Here is an 18,389-nt window from a genome sequence, read left to right as displayed (position 1 = left end):
CCCAGCAGAACCAACTGCACAGTCTCATCTTCCTGCACCTGCAGAACTTTGACCTTTTCACGCAAAAAGGTCCGCTCGGAGAAACAGCCCTTCACGTCGCCGCTCAGTTCGCCGACCCTGACGTTTGCCAGTGGCTGATCACGAAAAAAGGGGCCGACGTGAGCGCCTCTTGCGGAGGGAGGAGCGTCCTGCACCTCGCGGCCTTGAACAAGCCGCACGGAAAGCAACTAATTCGGCATTTTGCCTCTTTTGAATTGAATATTGACGGGAAATCATCCTCGGGGAAAACTCCGCTTCACTTTGCTCTTGAATGTGGGAATATCGCAGCAGCCGCAGAGCTGCTCGAACTTGGCGCTGATTTCAGGGTGAAAATCGGCGGCGGGTTCAACCTGCTGCATTTCTGCGTGGCCGAGAAGCGGCTGGACAGCGCCAAATTCGTGCACGAAAAGGACGAGCGGATGATCCACGAACTGGGGAGAGGGAGGGAAAGCTCGCTGCACATCGCGGCCGAGGGCGGAGACCTGGAGGTGTGTCGCTGGGTGGTCCAGCAGGGTGTCGATGAAGTCCACGCCCGGACCGCAGGGGGGAAGTCGGCGATCGACTATGCCGCCAGCAGGGAATTGAAGCAGTTTTTTTCTGCTATTAAGGAAGCGGACCCCTCATAGCGCAGGGCAGCATTGAATTTTAGTGTAATTATTATTGATTAAAAGTGAACTATTTTTTTTCAATTATTGAAGAGTGTAAGCTAAATAAAGAAAAATGACATAAGTTTACGATATTAACAATATTGATTTTATTCGCTTTATACAACATAACATCAACATCAAAAATTTGTGAGCAACTTTGAATAAATTTTAATGTGGTACTTCAGAGAGGAAAAAGAATGAGATCGTCACTTATTAAATTCCATGAATTTGTTGCAAATGTTCCCTCATTTTGAGTGAAAGCGATGATTTTCCACACATTTTAATTTCTCGTTTATTTAAAATGAGTTGACTTGATATGCTTGCGAAGAGTGCGTTTGGAAGTGAACAGTTTTTTGCATGTATCACATTCAAATTCAAGCTCCAACAAATTGTGTTGCTTTGCAAGATGGTTTGTCAAATGAGAAGTGAAATGGAAACTCTTTTGGCAATGGGCACAGTGATTCAATTCGGCTTGGTTGTGCATCCTGTTAAAATGCAGTTTCAAGAGTTTCGCACTTTTGTAGTACCTCTTGCAGGGATCACACTTGAGTCCGAGAGCTTTGTGCTTCAAGCCACGCCATTCGCGATTTCCATGTTTTCTTTTCATGTGGTAAACAAGCAAAGACGACTTTCGAAAGCTCTTTGGACACTTGGAACATTTCAACAAAGTTTCCCTGCACTTTTTCAGGTGTGAATGGTACAAACCAGGACATTCAAATTTGTTTTTAATGCGAACACAGTTCAGCTTTCTAATGTGTTGAGCGAAATAACCGACCGACACATCTAATTTACATATTCGGCAGCGCTTAAATGTGTGCACTTTTTGCACGTGCTGGGATAAATCATAATTGGTTGAGAACATTTTGCTGCATTTGTCACACTTGAATTTCTTTTCTGTTTTGTGTTTCCTAGCAACATGCGTTTGTACATAGTATTTGTTTCTTGTTTTGAATTGGCAATATTTACAATCAATCATGTTTGTACCATCAATTTTGTGAAGAGAGTCAAAGTGAGCCCTCATTTCGATATCAGATTTGAAAAACGAAACGCAGCCACGAAAAGCGCACTTGACTGGAAATTCACGATGCATGTGACGAACATGATTGTTGAAATTACCATTTCCAATGAATTCCTTGCTACAAAATTCGCATTTGAATATTTTCAGTTCTCTCGGGTTTTCGTGTACTTCCTCTTTGTGTTTTTCCCTTTCCTCGATTGTGTGAAAATATGTGGCACATTTCTGGTTTTCACATCTGACAGCTTCTTTGTGTGATTTCTTTACATGCCGTGACAAATTACGCGAAAATTCATATGGTTGACCACAATAGAGACATTTTATCGTTTCTGGACAAAAATTTGATTGTAATGTCTCAGATTCCAATTCCACCTCATCCTCTTCGATTTCATCTTCTTCACTTTCGGGCAGATCGACCTCTTCCAATAACACGCAACAGTGTTCTATATATCCCTCTAAAAACATAAATTATTAAAAAAAATAAAATAAAAAAATAAAATATTAATTTTACCGAAGTAATGTTTCCGCAGCTCTGTTGCCGCATCGTCCAATTCCAAATTCCACCAATCCAAAGCCTCGTCTGACATTCCATTGAATTTCCAAAGAAACCTTAGGGGAAAATTCCTTTGATATAAGAAATTCCTAAATTCTTGTGAAACACTCACTCAGCGTGCCAGATGCAAAAGTAGCAGATTTTGTCCTCGTCTTGGATTTCCTCGATCAACTCGTACTCGCAGACGTTGAGAAACCAATTCTGCAGTTTCTCCTTGTCCACGTGGACAGCGAGGACAGCGCCGTCCGCCGTCGGAAGCTCGCAAATCAAGCACAGCGCCTTTTGACACGACATTTCAGACAGACCACCTGAACCTGAATGGAAGGTTCCAGAAAGGTGGCTAGGCGATCGCAGCGCCGCTCTAAATGTGGGTTAGTTAGAAATTCATCGCGCCATCTATGATAACGAAAAAGGGCTAAAAGTTGATTGATTATAGGTATGCAACCCGCAGCAAAACATAATATTTTAATTAACGAATTGTAAAATGCATGTTTTTTGTATAATCGTATGTGCTCCAAAATTTATATTGATAAATTAAGAGAGTTGAAAAATAAACAAGAAATTTGTTACAAAATTAACTACAAAAATCAGGGAAAATCAAAATAAATTTGCTTTAAATAGCATGTGTCCGAAAAGGTTTCTTTAAGAGAGGTGATTCAGCAGTTTTAACAGTTTTTTGAAACTGCATATTTTTAATAAGTTAATATTTTAGCCCTTTCTCCAGCGGGCATCAATGTCAGAGGCACATCGATGGTTAAAAAAGTTTCCTGAGATGCGGTGAGATGTGTGCTCTGCATCTAATTAATTAATTTTAACTCTTTAATAAATAAAATTTGAACAAAATCGTCACTTAATAATTCTAGTTTAAAGAAGCTAAAAACTGTTGATTTTCACTGTGTTGTTATGCAACCTGCACCGTAGCAATGACTGGCGGAACAGTTTGCATTGAGTGAAAAGACGTTAAAGTCACTAGAAGGTTACGTTTATTTTTGTGGATTTTACACTCAGGAAGAAATAAATCACTGTCTGACATTTCATAAACGCTCGCCACTGTTTATTCTCCTCGGGCGCGCTCATCAAAATTTTCCTCGCGTGTTCAACTGTTCAAATAGCTCAACGGGCTGGGAGGCGCACCAGCGCCGACTCGCAAGTTGCTGTTTTTTGCACCTTTCCTACGGATTCTTCGGTGGCAAATGTCTGGCGTTTCAATAAAAGACCTCGGTGCGGAGAGGCGAATTGGGCCCAAGCCCCTTGTGGTCACTCGGGCCCCATGTAATCCGCTCGGCAGTGTTTTTGGGACCCAGTGAGCGAGCTCAATAGCCCTCAACATGCGCTGAACAGAGGTTAAAAAATGCTGTAAAGATTTTATTAACTAGTCGTTTGGTTGCAAGAAATGAGATTGAGGAAAAAATAGTGTGAGGTTTAGACGGTCAAGTATATATTTTTTCATTCTAAACCTCCATGAAATATCAAATGAACCCAAATTATACAATTTTAAGCTAGAACCGTAATTCAAATGTCTGAATTGGCTAAAAATCTGTCAAATTTTATAGAAAATATTTAGTAAAATCAGCTATTGCACAACAATTATAAAAATGCTGAAAAAAGAACCTGTAATTTGGCCCTGCTGTCTTAATCGTTCCTATGTTGTAAAAGAATCAGCGTTTATTTAATACAAAGAAGGTAATATTCGTAATATTACCTTCTTAACATGAACAACAGAGCAGCAAAGCCATAAAAATTGCTTTTATATCTCGTTTTTAGACTCTGAAATTTTTATCAAAATTAGGAATTTTGAAATATTATTAAATTACCCGTGAATTAAGGTTCAAAGAGTAATTTTGTTGAGTGTCAGCAGCGCCGATTCCTTACGAGTAATGAGCCTTGTTCTCTTAGCCATAATTACAGAGAGGGGTTGACGGCTTAATTAGCACGTCCAGAAAGGAAAGCGGGGTCGTTGGTTTGAAATCCATACCTATGGAGATTTATTGTAGTGGACTGCGATGCAAGGTCTACAAAGCAGGGGAAGAGAGAGCGAGAGGTGGCCCAAGTATTTTAAATGGATAACAATAATATTGATGGTATCGTCAAGTAAAAACCCTGACATTGAGAAAATAAAGTGTAAACTAAATAAAGAAAAAGAATTAGTTTCCGGCCATAATAATTTTATTGGTTTACATATATCAAAACATTTGTGAGCAACTTTCATTGAAGTCCATTAAAATGCAATAATTCAGAGAGGAATGAAAATGACAGCAAATTTTGATTTACATGAATTTGTTCAAATGTTTGCTCATTTTGAGAGAAATTGTTGATTTTAAATTTAATTCGCGTATTTGAAATGAGTTGACTTGATATGCTTACAAAGAGAACTTTTGGAAATGAACTGTTTTTTGCATGCATCACATTCAAATTCAAGCTCCAACAAATAGTGTTTTTTAGCGAGATGGTTTTTTAAATGAGAATTCAAGAAGAAACTCTTTGGGCAATGGGCACAGTGCTTCAATTTGGCTTCGTTGTGCATCCTGTTCATATGCAGTTTCAAGCGATTCACACTTTTGTAGTACCTTTTGCAGGGCTCACATCTGAATCCGAGAGCTTTGTACTCCAAACCACGCCATTCGCGATTTCCATGTTTTCTTTTCATGTGGTAAATAAGCAAATAAGACCATTGAAAGCTCTTTGGACACTTGGCACACTTGAACAAAGTTTCTCTGCACTTTTTCAGGTGCGATTGGCACAAACCTGAACATTCAAATTCCTCTTTACAGCGAACACAGGTAAACTTTCTAACGTGTTGAGCGAAATAACCGACCGACACATCTAATTTACAAAATCGGCAGCGCTTTAATGCGTGCAATCTTTTCACGTGCTGGGATAAATCATTATTGGTTGGGAACATTTTGCTGCATTTGTCACACTTGAATTTCTTTCCTGTGTTGTGTTTCCTAGCAACATGTGTTTGTAGAGCTTGTTTTTTTCTTGTTTTGAAATCGCAATATTCACAATCAATCATTTTTGTATCATCAGTTTTGTGAAGAGAGTCAAAGTGAGCCCTCATTTCGATATCAGATTTGAAAAACGAAACGCAGCCACGAAAAGCGCACTTGACTGGAAATTCACGATGGACATTACGGACATGATGATAATAACAATCGTTTCCTTTGAATTCCTTGCTACAAAAATCACATTTGAATATTTTCCGATCTCTTGGTTTTTCATGCACTTCCTCGTTGTGTTTCTCTCTTTCCTCGATTGTGTGAAAATATGTGACACATTTATGGTTTTCACATCTGATAGCATTTTTGTGTGTTTTCTTTAGATGCTCTGAAAAATCGTACGAGAATTTATATAGTTTACCACAGTAGAGACATTTTTTCTTTTGAGAACAATTATTGGATTGTGTCTCAGATTCCAATTCCACCTCATCCTTTTCGATTTCATCTTCCTCACTTTCGGGCAGGTCAATCTCTTCCAACGGAACCCAACATTTCTCAACATTTCCCTCTGAAAACACAGTTTTTAGAAAAAAAAATAAACAAGAAATATAATTTTTACCGAAGTAATGCTCCCGCAGCTCTTTTGCTGCATTGTCCAATTCAAAATTCCACCAAACCAAACCCTCGTCTGACATTCCATTGAATTTCCAAAGAAACCTGAGGAGAAAATTCCATAAATAAATAAATCCTAAATTCCTGAATTCTTGTGAAGCACTCACTCGGCTTGCCAGGCGCAAAAGTAGCAAATTTTGTCCTCATCCTCGATATCTTGGGCCAACTCGTATCTGCAGATGTTGAGGAACCAAGTCTGCAGTTTCTCCTTGTCCACGTGGGCAGCGAGGACAGCGCCGTCCGCCGTCGGGAGCTCGCAAATCAAGCACAGCGCCTTTTGACACGACATTACTGACAGACCACCTGAACCTGAATGGAAGGTTCCAGAAAGGTGGCCAGGCGATCGCAGCGCCGCTCCAAAGGTTGATTAGTTTTTGAAAATTATCACGCCATCTGTGGGATGGAAAAGAGCTTAATGTTGGTTGATTTATAATTATGCAACCGGCAGCAAAAACGTAATTTTTTAATTTGTTACTTTTACAAAGCACTCTATTTAGTAAAATCTTATAATATGCTTTATACCTTCTGATAAATTATGTGTGTGCATAATAATATCAACAATTCTCCTTCAAAATTCAAGGGCAAGTAAATAAGAGTAGAGATTAACTAAATTGGTTTTTATCAAAACTCAAGTTTTCGATAAGGGTTCCTTTAAGAGACGCGAGCCAGGAGCTTTCGCAGTTCTTTGAATCCATGCCTTTTGGTGTTTTGTTCCTTTTTCTCGCCGAACAAAAGGCTCCAGCAGGCAGCAATATCAGACGCACATCGACGAATTCAAAAGTAGCCTGAGACGCGACGAGCTTTTTATTAAATATTAAATGAACAATACCGTTTTATAATTAATTCTAGTATGAAGCTAAAAACCGTCGATGTTCACTGTGTTGTTATGCAACCTGCACCGTAGCAATGATTGGCGGAACAGTCTGCTTTGAGTGAACAAACGTTAAATTTACTAAAAATACGATTTACTGGGGATAAAATTTATTTTTGTTGTTTTTACACTCAGGACATTTTCGAATGAATATCTCGTGGTTCAAGAAAAATAACGATGTTCAATAGGATTCCTTTCTTCTATAGCCTGCTATAGAGTCATGGCCATAATAGCTAATATAAAAATTAATCAAAAACTTTTACAGAAAAAAAGAAATTAAATAATTTTATAATAATTTGAGAGATCGCGCACAACTTATTTATTATTTTAATTTTATATATCTACTGGAGCTCAAAACAGCTTTGCTCTTTTCAGGATGTATTTATAGTAGTCTTGTGCAAAAACAAAAATGAATCCAAGGACCAATTTAGTTTAATTTCTAAACGCGTTAAAAATATTGTGACTTTAGACGATCCATCATTCAATTCTGAAAATCAAAACTCTATGAGAGGTTTTTGAAATGAGTACATATCGTCCTATTTTAAGCTGTTTAATCCACAAATCTCAATCTATCTAAACACAGTCTAAAAAGCTTGAGAAAAGTACATAGCTGTGTGCGGCGTCAGGAAATTATTTTCGTTCAAATTTTAATTGTTATTTTCAGTCAGAAAAAAATATGATCGATAGTCTAGTCAAATGTCTTTCAAGTACAAAAACTAGCTCAGAAACGGTCCATATTGCACCAAAAAATCAATATTTTGAGGGAAAACCTTCTAAAATTTACAGCACAAATTATTGTGATTTGATTCTGCAGTCTTTTTCTATTTTATTTTGGCCAAGATTTAACGTTCTATGAACCTATCTTTTAATCGCGGGTTTAATGATTCCTGGTCGACTAGGATACACGGGTCAATTCCACGTGTTTTTTTAATTATTTGTGTTGAGCCCACAAAAACGGCTGAGTAGCAATAATAACTATCAAAAAGTCTCATTATCACTTAAATATTGATTACCAAATGGAAATGATTTTTATTTTGTAATTCATGAAAAAGAATAATCACTCGAGGAGATTGAAATAAAAACGAAAGAAGGAATTTGAGGGTCGAATTGAAATTTTATTCATCCAGAGACAGACGAAATCTAAGGATTCGCCACTCCGTCTGGGATTTCTGCGATTATAGTGTTAAGACTGAGTAAGATACTGGAGTAGAATCCGACTTCGTCGCTGGCGTTAGCGCTGTTGCAGCCGATTTTGGAGGAAGCGGTGTAAATCGCGTTCACCTGGCCAGCGATCACCACCGCTGGAGCTCTGACGTAAGTCGGCGTTGCTCCAAAGGCATCGGAAATATACTGCAAAAAGCAAAATTGTGGATATGTAAAGCTGTCATACTGTGTCAGACCGAGCAAAATTCAGGAGTCGAGTTCATGTCCACGCAAATACTTTCAGCGGCGACGGAGGCGTTGCTGGCGGTCGCGCAGGATGCCATGTCCAACACAGTCAAGTTGGTCACTCTTTTCAGCACGTTCTGGTTTTAATGGCCAATCAACAAAAGGAGCAAAACATTATTTTAAAAAAAATTACGTCGTCTTCCTTGAACAAGATAAATTCTGCGTCGGACACGTTAGCTGTGAGGTCATTGAAGTTCGGCCCCGACATCGAAATAAAGGGTCCAGGCAGTGGTTTGCATATTCTCAAGATGGCAAACCGTCCCGCGATTTCAGAACTCCTCGGTGTCGGATAGACCACGCCGAGCTGATCGGTAATTGTGATCAAGGCAGCACTAAAAATAAAAAAAAGTCGAAATGACACTTCCAAAAGAAAGCTAATTAAATTTAATTGCCTTTCACGAAATTGTCGAGTACACCAATCGATTCCTAAGGTTTGAATTAGGTTTGGCGACCGGAAGTTCAGCGTGACGTGCGTAATGTAAATCCAATGTTTTTTTGGCGCCTAAGCTGTACGAACCTGTGCACTACGCTCTGATTGTTCGATCCCGGCGCATGCGTCAAATCTAGGTAGGGTAGTAGAGCCGTCACAGACCGTCTGTGCGACGGCTGACTGGCCTGCCATCTATCCTAGATTTGGCTCATGCGCCAGGCTCAACCAATCAGAGCGAAGCACACAAGTTCGTACTGCTTGGGCGCCAAAAACACGTTGGATCTATTTTACGTACGGTCGCCTAACCTAATTCGATCGGTGTAAACGAAAATTTCGTCAAAGACGACCTTTAAATTTAAATCATTTCGAGAGTTAAAACAGAATCATACTCTTGACGGAAAGCCTGGCCAGAGGTGAGGATGTATTTCTGGCTCACCGCAAATCCGGGAAAAGTGGTTGGGTATCCCTGGTCTGACAGTTGCACCCTAAACTTTTTTAGAAAATGCAAAAATCATATTAATGCAATGAAATCCAAACATTTTAAAATTCTGACTGTCAGGGTTTTACTTGACAATATCACGATCAATAATATTGGTACCGATCATGCGAAAGAGGGGGTAATGCTCATCAGAGGTGAGGAAACCATCCGCTGGTCCGAGCCGGCGTCGTGGACGGTGAACATAGGATAAGGAGAGTAAAGCTTTACTCTCTTTACAGGGATGAGCGGGGGTTGGTCTGCATCAGCCGTCGGCGGGAGAGTCCTCTCTGGTGAGAGGGGAGGTTTTTTATACCTGAGACTCTCCCTCCTGTCTTCTTTTCGGGCGTTCAAATATTTTACATCGATGCCAATATAATTGATCGTAATGTCGTCAGGTAAAACCCAGACACTTTTGAACAGAAAAATTAATTCTGCGTGTTATTTTAAATTAAAACAGCTTAAAATGCGTACCACATATGGAAATTCCGTGGTATCAGTAATGTCAACAAGGACTGACTGTCCAACAACGGCTGAAGAAAAAATGGTCTTGTAACCAATGTAGAAAAAAATTAGTGCGATCACTTACCTGAAAATAACGTCAAGCTGAAGAACAAAGAGGAAATCATGTTGGCGGACAGAATGCGGCCTCAGAATCACGTCGTTTGCTCATTTTCCTCCTGCATTTATACCCGTGTATGACAATAATTGATATGAGCATTATCAGATATGTTACATGAAGTGCACCTCATTATCATTTCAGCAGATAACTATAATTAACGTATATTTTTAAATTTATTAATTTCATTTTCCTTCCCGCAGGGAGCACTAATTGGCATTTCTCTGGCTGCGGCGGTACTTTATCGGAGACGGTGCCAGCATGAGTCTCAAAATTAATTGCTCCGACTTTTTATCAAATTAATTTACCTTGGATGTCAGTCCACTTCTGACTCTGAGAAAAACATAATTGATGGAAATTTTTTCTTCCAATTAAATGAAAAATGCATTACTTGAGGTAAGCAGTTTGTGATTAAATTATTGAAAGAAAATAGTTCGACAGTTTTGCAATGCGCAAAAATGCACAACTGGTTTTTTGCGCAAAAAAAGCTGGAAAACCCACCTATTTGTAGACTCCCTATATTTGGTCATCCATCATGACAACATATTATCTTCAAATAAAATGCATCATTTGTTTCGCGCTAAATTGCAGAAAACCCCGCAAAGAAGCTTTTAGCAATGCACTGGGTTTTTCGAGAAAATGCGGGTTTTTGCGAACCTTTGATTTTAAAGGCTTACAGCGTTTTTTTTTATAAAACTAAAATTAATTCTCATAAACACCAGATCTGTTAAAATGTATTAATTTCTATCTATGGTAACATGCTGTCTGTTCGCAAAAAAACTGATTTTTTATTATTAAACGTTTTTGAAGAAAATAGGTCAACACCGAATTTTCTTTGTAGCGTTTGTCCCATTTTATTTTTAATTTATATTTCTTCAGCCTTAAAATCAAGCGAATGATTAACTTCAAATAAATTGTTCATTTTAGCCGGACATCAATTTAATTTTTTAAAGCAATATCTGTGCGACATATTCACGCAGCAGTCGTGACTCGCAACAGCCGCGCGGGCCGTGTTCGTTTATGCGCCGCCAACAAGAAAATATAAAAGCGCGCAGCATTGCACGTGAACCTGAACCTTTACAAACATTAACAAAAAAAAATATATTTTTTATTTATTATTTTTCTAATTTTTTTAGTGTACTTCCAACACAGCTTGACGGGACTTAAAATCAAAGTAGCAAAAACCCACTGCATTGCAAAAAAAAATATTTTTTGCGGAATTTTTTGTAAACACGTGCATTTTTATTGAGGATGAAAAATTGTCATGATGGATTTGTAAAATCCACTGGTAACTTATAGATCACAGCGGTCGTGACTTGCAACAGCCGCGCGGGCCGTGTTCGTTTACGCGCCGCCAACAAGAAAACTTAAAGGCGCGCAGCCTTGCACGTGAACCCTGCCAGTTTAAAAAAAATATACATTTTTTGTATTTTTCCGACTTTTTGATGGTATTTTGAACACAGCTCAACGGGATTTACAATCGGGGTACGCCAAAACCCCACTGCATTGCAAAAAACTTATTTTTGCTGGATTTTGTGCACTTTTACTGAGGATCAAAAATTATCACGATAAATTTTTAAAAGCAACTAGTTTCACTACAAGAACAAAAATTAAAGCACACGTCGCAATTTTCCATAATTTCTGACTTTTTGGTGAAAATGTGACCTTTTTGGGGTTAAATTCGGAAAAATGCGGAAAACCCCAAAACTGGTGGTATTTTCAAGCTTGGTGAATTCTGCTTAAAATAATGCTTCAATTAAAATATGACAATTATTATATTTAGTATTTCTCTACAGGTGTGTTGAACAGCGTTGTCGCTGGCCGCGACCTGAGCAAAAAAGGGGACGACAGAGGCGAGTCTATCCTGGCGCAGGTGAAATTCCACAGTAGGTGCCGCTTGGTTCCTGATATCAGACTTATGACTCATGTACATAATTGTGCATCCTAAGCATGCCTTCAAAAATAGCTGAGAATGAGGAATTAAACAAAATTAACTTCTTCATTGAGTGAATAGACGTTACATACACTAAAAGGTTACATTCGTTTTTGTGGATTTTACACTCAGGAAGAAATAAATCACAGCCACACATTTTATAAACGCTCGCCGCTGTTTATTCTCCTCGGGCGCGCACGAATCGTTTTATCAAAATTTTCCTCACATGCTCAACGGGCTGGGAGGCGCACCGGCGCCGACTCACTAGTTGCTGCTTTTCGCACCTTTCCAGCGGCCACTTTAGGGACAACTGTCTGGCGTTTCAATTAAAGGCCTCAGTGCGGAGAGGCGAATTGGGCCCAAGCCCCTTGTGGCCACTCGGGCCTCATGTTATCCGCTCGGCAGTGATATTGGGACCCCGTGAGCAAGCTCCATATAGCCCTCAATATATGCTGAGCAGAGGATAAAAAACAAAACAAAAATTATGTTAAGATTTTATTTACCAGTCGTGCACAGAGATATAGTTGCAAGAACAAAGTGTGGAAAAAAAATAGTGTGAGTTTTAGTCGGTCAACCATTTTTTTCAATTCATACCTCCATGAAGTATCAAATGAGCACAAATCATGCATTTTTTTAGCTACAACCGTAAAACGGCTTAAACTGTAAAATTTGCTAAAAATCCCACAAATTTTATAGAAATGTATGTACGACGACGTCAAGTATTTAGTAAAATCAGTAATTGCACATAAAGTATACCAATTTAAAAAAAAAACTGTAATTATAGGCCTGCTGTATTAATCGTTCCTATTTTCGAAAAGAATCAGCGTTTATTTAATAAAAATTTATTATTTACACTTTAACATGAGCAACAGAGCGATTTAAGGTTCAAAGTGTAATTATGTTGAGTTTATTGAGAAAGTAAAGTGTAATCTAATTAAAGATAACGAATTAGTTTACGGTCTTAACAATTAAATGATTTTATTGGCTTAATACTGGAACAGCAACATAAAAATCTGTGAGCAACTATCATTGTAGTCAATTTAAATGCAATAATTCAGAGAGGAACAAGAATGAGAGCACTTATTGATTTACATGAATTTGTTGCAAATGCTTCCTCATTTTGAGTGAAAGCATTGATTTTAAATTTAATTCATGTATTTCAAATGAGTTGACTTGATATGCTTGCGAAGAGAACTTTTGGAAATGTACAGTTTTTTGCATGCATCACATTCAAATTCAAGCTCCAACAAATTGTGTTTCTTAGCGAGATGGTTTTGCAAATGAGAAGTGTAAAGGAAACTCTGAGGGCAAAGGGCACAGTGCTTCAATTTGGGCTGGTGGTGCATCCTCTTAAAATGCAGTTTCAAGTGAATCGCACTTTTGTAGTACCTTTTGCAGGATTCACATTTGAATCCGAGAGCTTTGTACTCCAAACCACGCCATTCGCGATTTCCATGTTTACTTTTCATGTGGTTTACAAGCAAAGAAGGTATTTGAAAGCTCTTTGGACACTTGGAACATTTGACCAAAGTTTCTTTGCACTTTTTCCAGTGTGATTGGAACAAACCTGAACAATGGAATTTGTTTTTACAGCGAACACAGGCAAACTTTCTAACGTGTTGAACGAAATAACCGACCGACACATCTAATTTACAAAATCGGCAGCTCTTTAATGAGTGAACTCTTTGCACGTGCTTGGATAAATCAGAATTGGTTGGGAACATTTTTCTGCAATTTTCACACTTAAATTTCTTTCCTGTTCTGTGTTTCTTAGTAACATGCGTTTGTAGATAATGTTTGTTTCTTGTTTTGAATTGGCAATATTCACAATCAATCATTTTTACTTCACCGTGAAGAGAGTCAAAGTGAGCCCTCATTTCGATATCAGATTTGAAAAACGAGACGCAGCCTATAAAAGCGCACTTGATTGCAAATTCACGATGGACATTACGAACATGATGGTTGATATTACAATTTCCAATGAATTCCTGGCTACAAAAATCACATTTGAATATTTTCTGTTCTTTCGGTTTTTCATGCACTTCTTCGTTGTGTTTTTCTCTTAACTCGATTGTGTGAAAATATGTGGCACATTGGTGGTTTTCACACCTGATAGCGTCTTTGTGTGTTTTCTTTACATGCTTTGACAAATGGTACGAGTGTGAGTATTGTTTACCACAGTAGAGACAAACTTTCTTCTCTGGACAAATATTGGATTGTGTCTCAGATTCCAATTCTTCCCCATACTCTTTGATTTCATCTTCCTCACTTTCGGGCAGATCAATCTCTTCCAACGGAGCCCAGCATTGCTCAACATTTCCCTCTAATATCACAAGTTATTAGAAAAAAGATAAGAAATAAATTAATATCATTTTTACCGAAGTAATTCTTCCGTAGCTCTTTTGCCGCATCGTCCAAATACAAATTCCACCAAACCAAAGCCTCGTCTGACATTCCGTCGAATTTCCAAAGAAATCTATCAGGGAAAATAACTTCAATACTTGAAATTCCTGAATTATTGTGAAACACTCACTCGGCTTGCCAGACACAAAAGTAGCAAATCAGGTCGTCATCCTCGATTTCCTCGGCGAATTCATGGCCGCAGACGTTGAGAAACCAAGTCTGCAGTTTTTCTTGGTCCACGTGGACAGCGAGGACAGCACCGTCCGCCGTCGGACAGTCGCAAATCAAGCACAGCGCCTTTTGTAACGACATTTGAGAGAGACCACCTGAACCTGAATGGAAGGTTCCAGAAAGGTGGATAGGCGATCGCAGCGCTACCCCAAAGTTGGGTTAGTTAGAAATGCATCGCGCCATCTATGAGAAAGAGAGTGCTAAAAGTTTATTGATTAAGTATGCGACTGGCAGCATTTTTTAAATCTATTTATTTTAAAAAGCAGCACTCTATTTTGTACAATCTTTTTTGCGTGTAAACCCTTTTGATAAATTAAAAGAATGGAATAATATCAACAATTATCTTACAAATTTGAAGGACAATGAAATAAGAGCATGTCTTAATTGGTTTTTATCAAATCTCAAGTTTTCGATGCAGGTTCCTTTGAGAGACGCGAGCCAGGAGCTTTCGCAGTTCTTTGAAACCATGCCATTGTGTGTGTTGTTCCTTTCTCTCGCCGAACAAAAGGCTTCAGCAGGCAGCAATATCAAACGCACATTGACGAATTCAAAAGTAGCCTGAGACGCAACGAGCTTTTTAATAAATATTAGATGAACAATACCTTTTTTTAATTAATTCTAGCATAAAGCTAAAAACCGTCGATGCTCACTGTGTTGTTATGCAACCTGCACCGTAGCAATGATTGGCGGAACAGTCTGCATAGAGTGAAGAGACGTTAAATTTACTAAAAAAAGGATTTCGGTACGATTAACTGGTGGTACAATTTATTTTTGTAGATCTTACACTCAGGACTCAGGACATTTTGTAATGAATATTTAACATCCCTTGGTTCATTTTTAAAAATAATGATGTTCAATTAGATCCTCTCTTCTATAGCCTGCCATAGAGTCATGGCCATAATACCTGATATCAAAATTAACGAGAAGTTTTACAAAAAAATAAAGATTTACGAAATCAAATATTTTTTTAATTATTTGAGAGGCTGCGTATAATTTATTTTTTATTTTAAATATATGTTTCTACTGGAGCTCAAAACAGATTCGCTTTTTTCAGGAATATTTAGTAGGTGTGTGCAAAAACAGAAATTAATCCAAGGACCAATACAATTTTATTTCTAAAAGCGTGAAAAACTTTGTGAATTTATACGATCGATCAGTCAGTTTTGAAAATTAAAAGGTTTTCAAATGAATATAAAAGTCATCCAATTAAGCTGTTTAATCGACATAAAAAAACATCTCGATCTGCCTTATCACAGTCTAAAAGCTTGAGAAAAATTACATATTATAGCTATGTGCGGCGTCAGGATTTTTTTCGTTCAAATTTTAATTGGAATTTTTCAGTCCGAGAAAATTAGGATCGATTATCAATTCATGTCTTTCAAGTGCAAAAACTAGATCAGAAACCGTGTAACTAATATTTTGAGGAAAAACCTTCTAAAATTCACAGCACAATTATTGCGTTTTGGCTCTGCTGTCTCTTTCTGTTATACTTTGGCCGAGATGAATATATTCTCTTAATCGCGGGCTTAATGATTCCTGGTCATCTAGGAGAAGCGGGTTAGTTCCTCGCGTTCGTCCTCCTTAGAAAAATAGAGAAGGTTGTTTTTTTTTTAATTTTTACTGTTGAGCCCACAAAAACGGCTGATTAGCTAAAATTAATGATAAAAATTGTCTTATTGACACTTAAATATTGATTATCAATTGAAAATGCTTTTTATTTCGTACATATTTAGAGAGAGAGAGAGAGAGAGAGAGAGAGAGAGAGAGAGAGAGAGAGAGAGAGAGAGAGAGAGAGAGAGAGAGAGAGAGAGAATAATCACTTGAGAAGATTGAAATAAAACCAAAAGAAGGAATTTGAGGGTCGAATTGTAATTTTATTCATCCAGAGACAGACAAAATCTAAGGATTCGCCACTCCGTCTGGGATTTCTGCGATTATTTCGATACGATTGAATGACAAGCTGGAGTAGAACCCGACTTCGTCGTTGACGTTAGCGCTGTTGCAGCCGATTTTGGAGGAAGCGGTGTAAATCGCGTTCACCTGGCCACCGATCACCACCGCTGGAGCTCTGAAGAAAGTCGGCGTTGCTCCAAAGGCATCGGAAATATACTGCAAAAAGCAAAATTGTTGATATGTAAAGCTGTCATACCGTGTCAGACCGAGCAAAAGTCAGGAGTCACGTTGATTTGCACGCAAATACTTCCAGCGGTGACGGAGCTGCTGGTGACGGACGTGCAGGCTGCCGAGCTAAGCACAGTCAAGTTGGTCACTCTTTTCAGCATGTTCTGGATATAATGGCCAATCAACAAAAGGAGAAAAACATTATTTTAAAAAAATTACGTCGTCTTCCTTGAACAAGATAAATTCTGCGTCGGGCACGTTAGCTGTGAGGTCATTGAAACTGGGCTCCGACATCGAAATGTAAGGTCCGGGCAGTTGTTTGCATATTCTCAAGATGGCAAACCGTCCCGCGATTTCAGTACTCCTCGGTGTCGGATAGACCACGCCGAGCTGATCGGTAATTGTGATCAAGGTGGCACTAAAAATAAATATAGATCTTGGCTCATCAAAATGACACTTCCAAAAGAAAGCTATTAATCAAATTTTATAATGCATTCTTTGATGAAATTGTCGTGTACACCAATCGATTCCTAAGGACCGAATTTTCCGACCGGAAGTTCAGCGTGACGTGCGTAATGTAAGTCCAATGTTTGGCGCCTAAGCGGTACGAACCTGTGCACTACGCTCTGATTGTTCGATCCCGGCGCATGCGTCAAATCTAGGTAGGGTAGTAGCGCCGTCACAGACCGTCCGAGCGACGGCTGACTGGCCTGCCATCTATCCTAGATTTGGCTCATGCGCCAGGCTCGACCAATCAGAGCGAAGCACACAAGTTTGTACTGCTTGAGCGCCAAAAACACATTGGATCTATTTTACGTACGGTCGCCTAACCTGATTCGATCGGTGTGTAAACGAAAATTTCGTCAAAGACTGCCTTTAAATTTAAATCATTTCGAGAGTTAAAACTGAATCATACTCATCACGGAAAGCCTGGCCAGAGGTGAGGATGTATTTCTGGCTCACCGCAAAACCGGGAAAAGTGGTTGGGTATCCCTGGTCTGACAGTTGCACCCTAAACTTTTTTAGAAAATGCAAAAATTATATTGATGCAATGATATCCAAACATTTCAATATTCTGATAGTCAGGGTTTACCTGACGATATTACGATCAATAATATTGGTGCCGATGTAGCAAAAGAGGGGGTAATGCTCATCAGAGGTCAGGAAACCGCGTCTGCTGGTCCGAGCCGGCGTCGTGGACGGCAATGAACGTACAACGCGGAGCTACCCAAGGGATGACCAGGGGAAAGAGAGAGAGAGAGAGAGAGAGAGAGAGAGAGAGAGAGAGAGAGAGAGTGAGCGAGAGATCTTGCGTCCTCTCTGAGAGGGGTGGTTTTTTATACCTGAGGCTCTCCCTCCACTCTACCCTTCGGACACCCAAATATTTTATTACATTGGTGCCAATATTATTGATCGTAATGTCGTCAGGTAAAACCCTGACACTTTTGAACAGAAAAATTAATTCTGCGTGATATATTATATAAAAACAGCTTAAAATGCGTACCACATATGGAAATTCCGTGGTGTTAGTAATGTCAACAAGGAGTGACTGTCCAACAACGGCTGAAGAAAAAATTATCTTGTCAACCCAATGTAAAAAAAAAAATAGGGCGATCACTTACCTGAATATAACGTCAAGCTGAGGAACAGAGAGGAAAGCATGTTGGCGGAGAGAATGCGGCCCCAGAATTACGTCGTTTGCTCATTTTCCCCCTGCATTTATACCCGTATATGACAATAATTCATATATAGGCACTATCAAATGTTTTGAAGTGCACCTCATTATCAATGCAGCAGATATAGTTGACACATTCTCAAATTTATTAATTTCATTTTTCTTTCCCAGGGAGCACTAATTGCCCTTTTTTCTAACTGCGGCAGTTTTTTATCAGAGACGGTGGCAGCGCAAGGGCCTCAAAATTTATTGCGCCGACTCTATTTTATCAAATTTATTTTCCTTGGATGTCAGTCCACTCCTGACGGTTGGAAAGA

The 18,389-nt window shown here is 38.9% G+C and overlaps 2 protein-coding genes across 2 annotated transcripts; both read right to left on the bottom strand.

Annotated features, from left to right (window-relative positions):
* Positions 1 to 7,830: 7,830 nt before the first annotated feature.
* On the bottom strand, positions 7,831 to 9,768 carry LOC135942579 (uncharacterized). The gene is made up of 6 exons (XM_065488758.1): positions 9,680 to 9,768; positions 9,565 to 9,623; positions 9,005 to 9,105; positions 8,319 to 8,517; positions 8,137 to 8,262; positions 7,831 to 8,086 (listed from the first exon to the last, which is right to left on the bottom strand). The coding sequence occupies exons 1-6, from the start codon at positions 9,717 to 9,719 to the stop codon at positions 7,877 to 7,879; spliced, it is 735 nt and encodes a 244-aa protein (XP_065344830.1). The 5' UTR covers positions 9,720 to 9,768; the 3' UTR covers positions 7,831 to 7,876.
* Positions 9,769 to 16,135: 6,367 nt separating this feature from the next.
* LOC135942580 (uncharacterized) lies at positions 16,136 to 18,099 on the bottom strand. The gene is made up of 6 exons (XM_065488760.1): positions 18,020 to 18,099; positions 17,902 to 17,960; positions 17,314 to 17,414; positions 16,617 to 16,815; positions 16,436 to 16,561; positions 16,136 to 16,385 (listed from the first exon to the last, which is right to left on the bottom strand). The coding sequence occupies exons 1-6, from the start codon at positions 18,057 to 18,059 to the stop codon at positions 16,176 to 16,178; spliced, it is 735 nt and encodes a 244-aa protein (XP_065344832.1). The 5' UTR covers positions 18,060 to 18,099; the 3' UTR covers positions 16,136 to 16,175.
* Positions 18,100 to 18,389: the final 290 nt, after the last annotated feature.

This window comes from Cloeon dipterum, chromosome 4 (genome assembly GCF_949628265.1).
Source record: "Cloeon dipterum chromosome 4, ieCloDipt1.1, whole genome shotgun sequence".
Classification (NCBI taxonomy): domain Eukaryota; kingdom Metazoa; phylum Arthropoda; class Insecta; order Ephemeroptera; family Baetidae; genus Cloeon; species Cloeon dipterum.
Note: the sequence above shows the minus strand (reverse complement) of the source record. Positions and strands in the feature narration are given on the sequence as shown.

Coding starts and splice junctions, on each gene's coding strand:
- LOC135942579 (XM_065488758.1), bottom strand. CDS start 9,719: ATGATTTCCTCTTTGTTCTTCAGCTTGACGTTATTTTCAG. Junction 9,106..9,564: donor CCACGGAATTTCCATATGTG/GTACGCATTTTA, acceptor TTTCTAAAAAAG/TTTAGGGTGCAACTGTCAGA. Junction 8,087..8,136: donor CGACTCCTGAATTTTGCTCG/GTCTGACACAGT, acceptor TGCTTTTTGCAG/TATATTTCCGATGCCTTTGG.
- LOC135942580 (XM_065488760.1), bottom strand. CDS start 18,059: ATGCTTTCCTCTCTGTTCCTCAGCTTGACGTTATATTCAG. Junction 17,961..18,019: donor CAGCTTGACGTTATATTCAG/GTAAGTGATCGC, acceptor TTTTTTCTTCAG/CCGTTGTTGGACAGTCACTC. Junction 16,386..16,435: donor TGACTCCTGACTTTTGCTCG/GTCTGACACGGT, acceptor TGCTTTTTGCAG/TATATTTCCGATGCCTTTGG.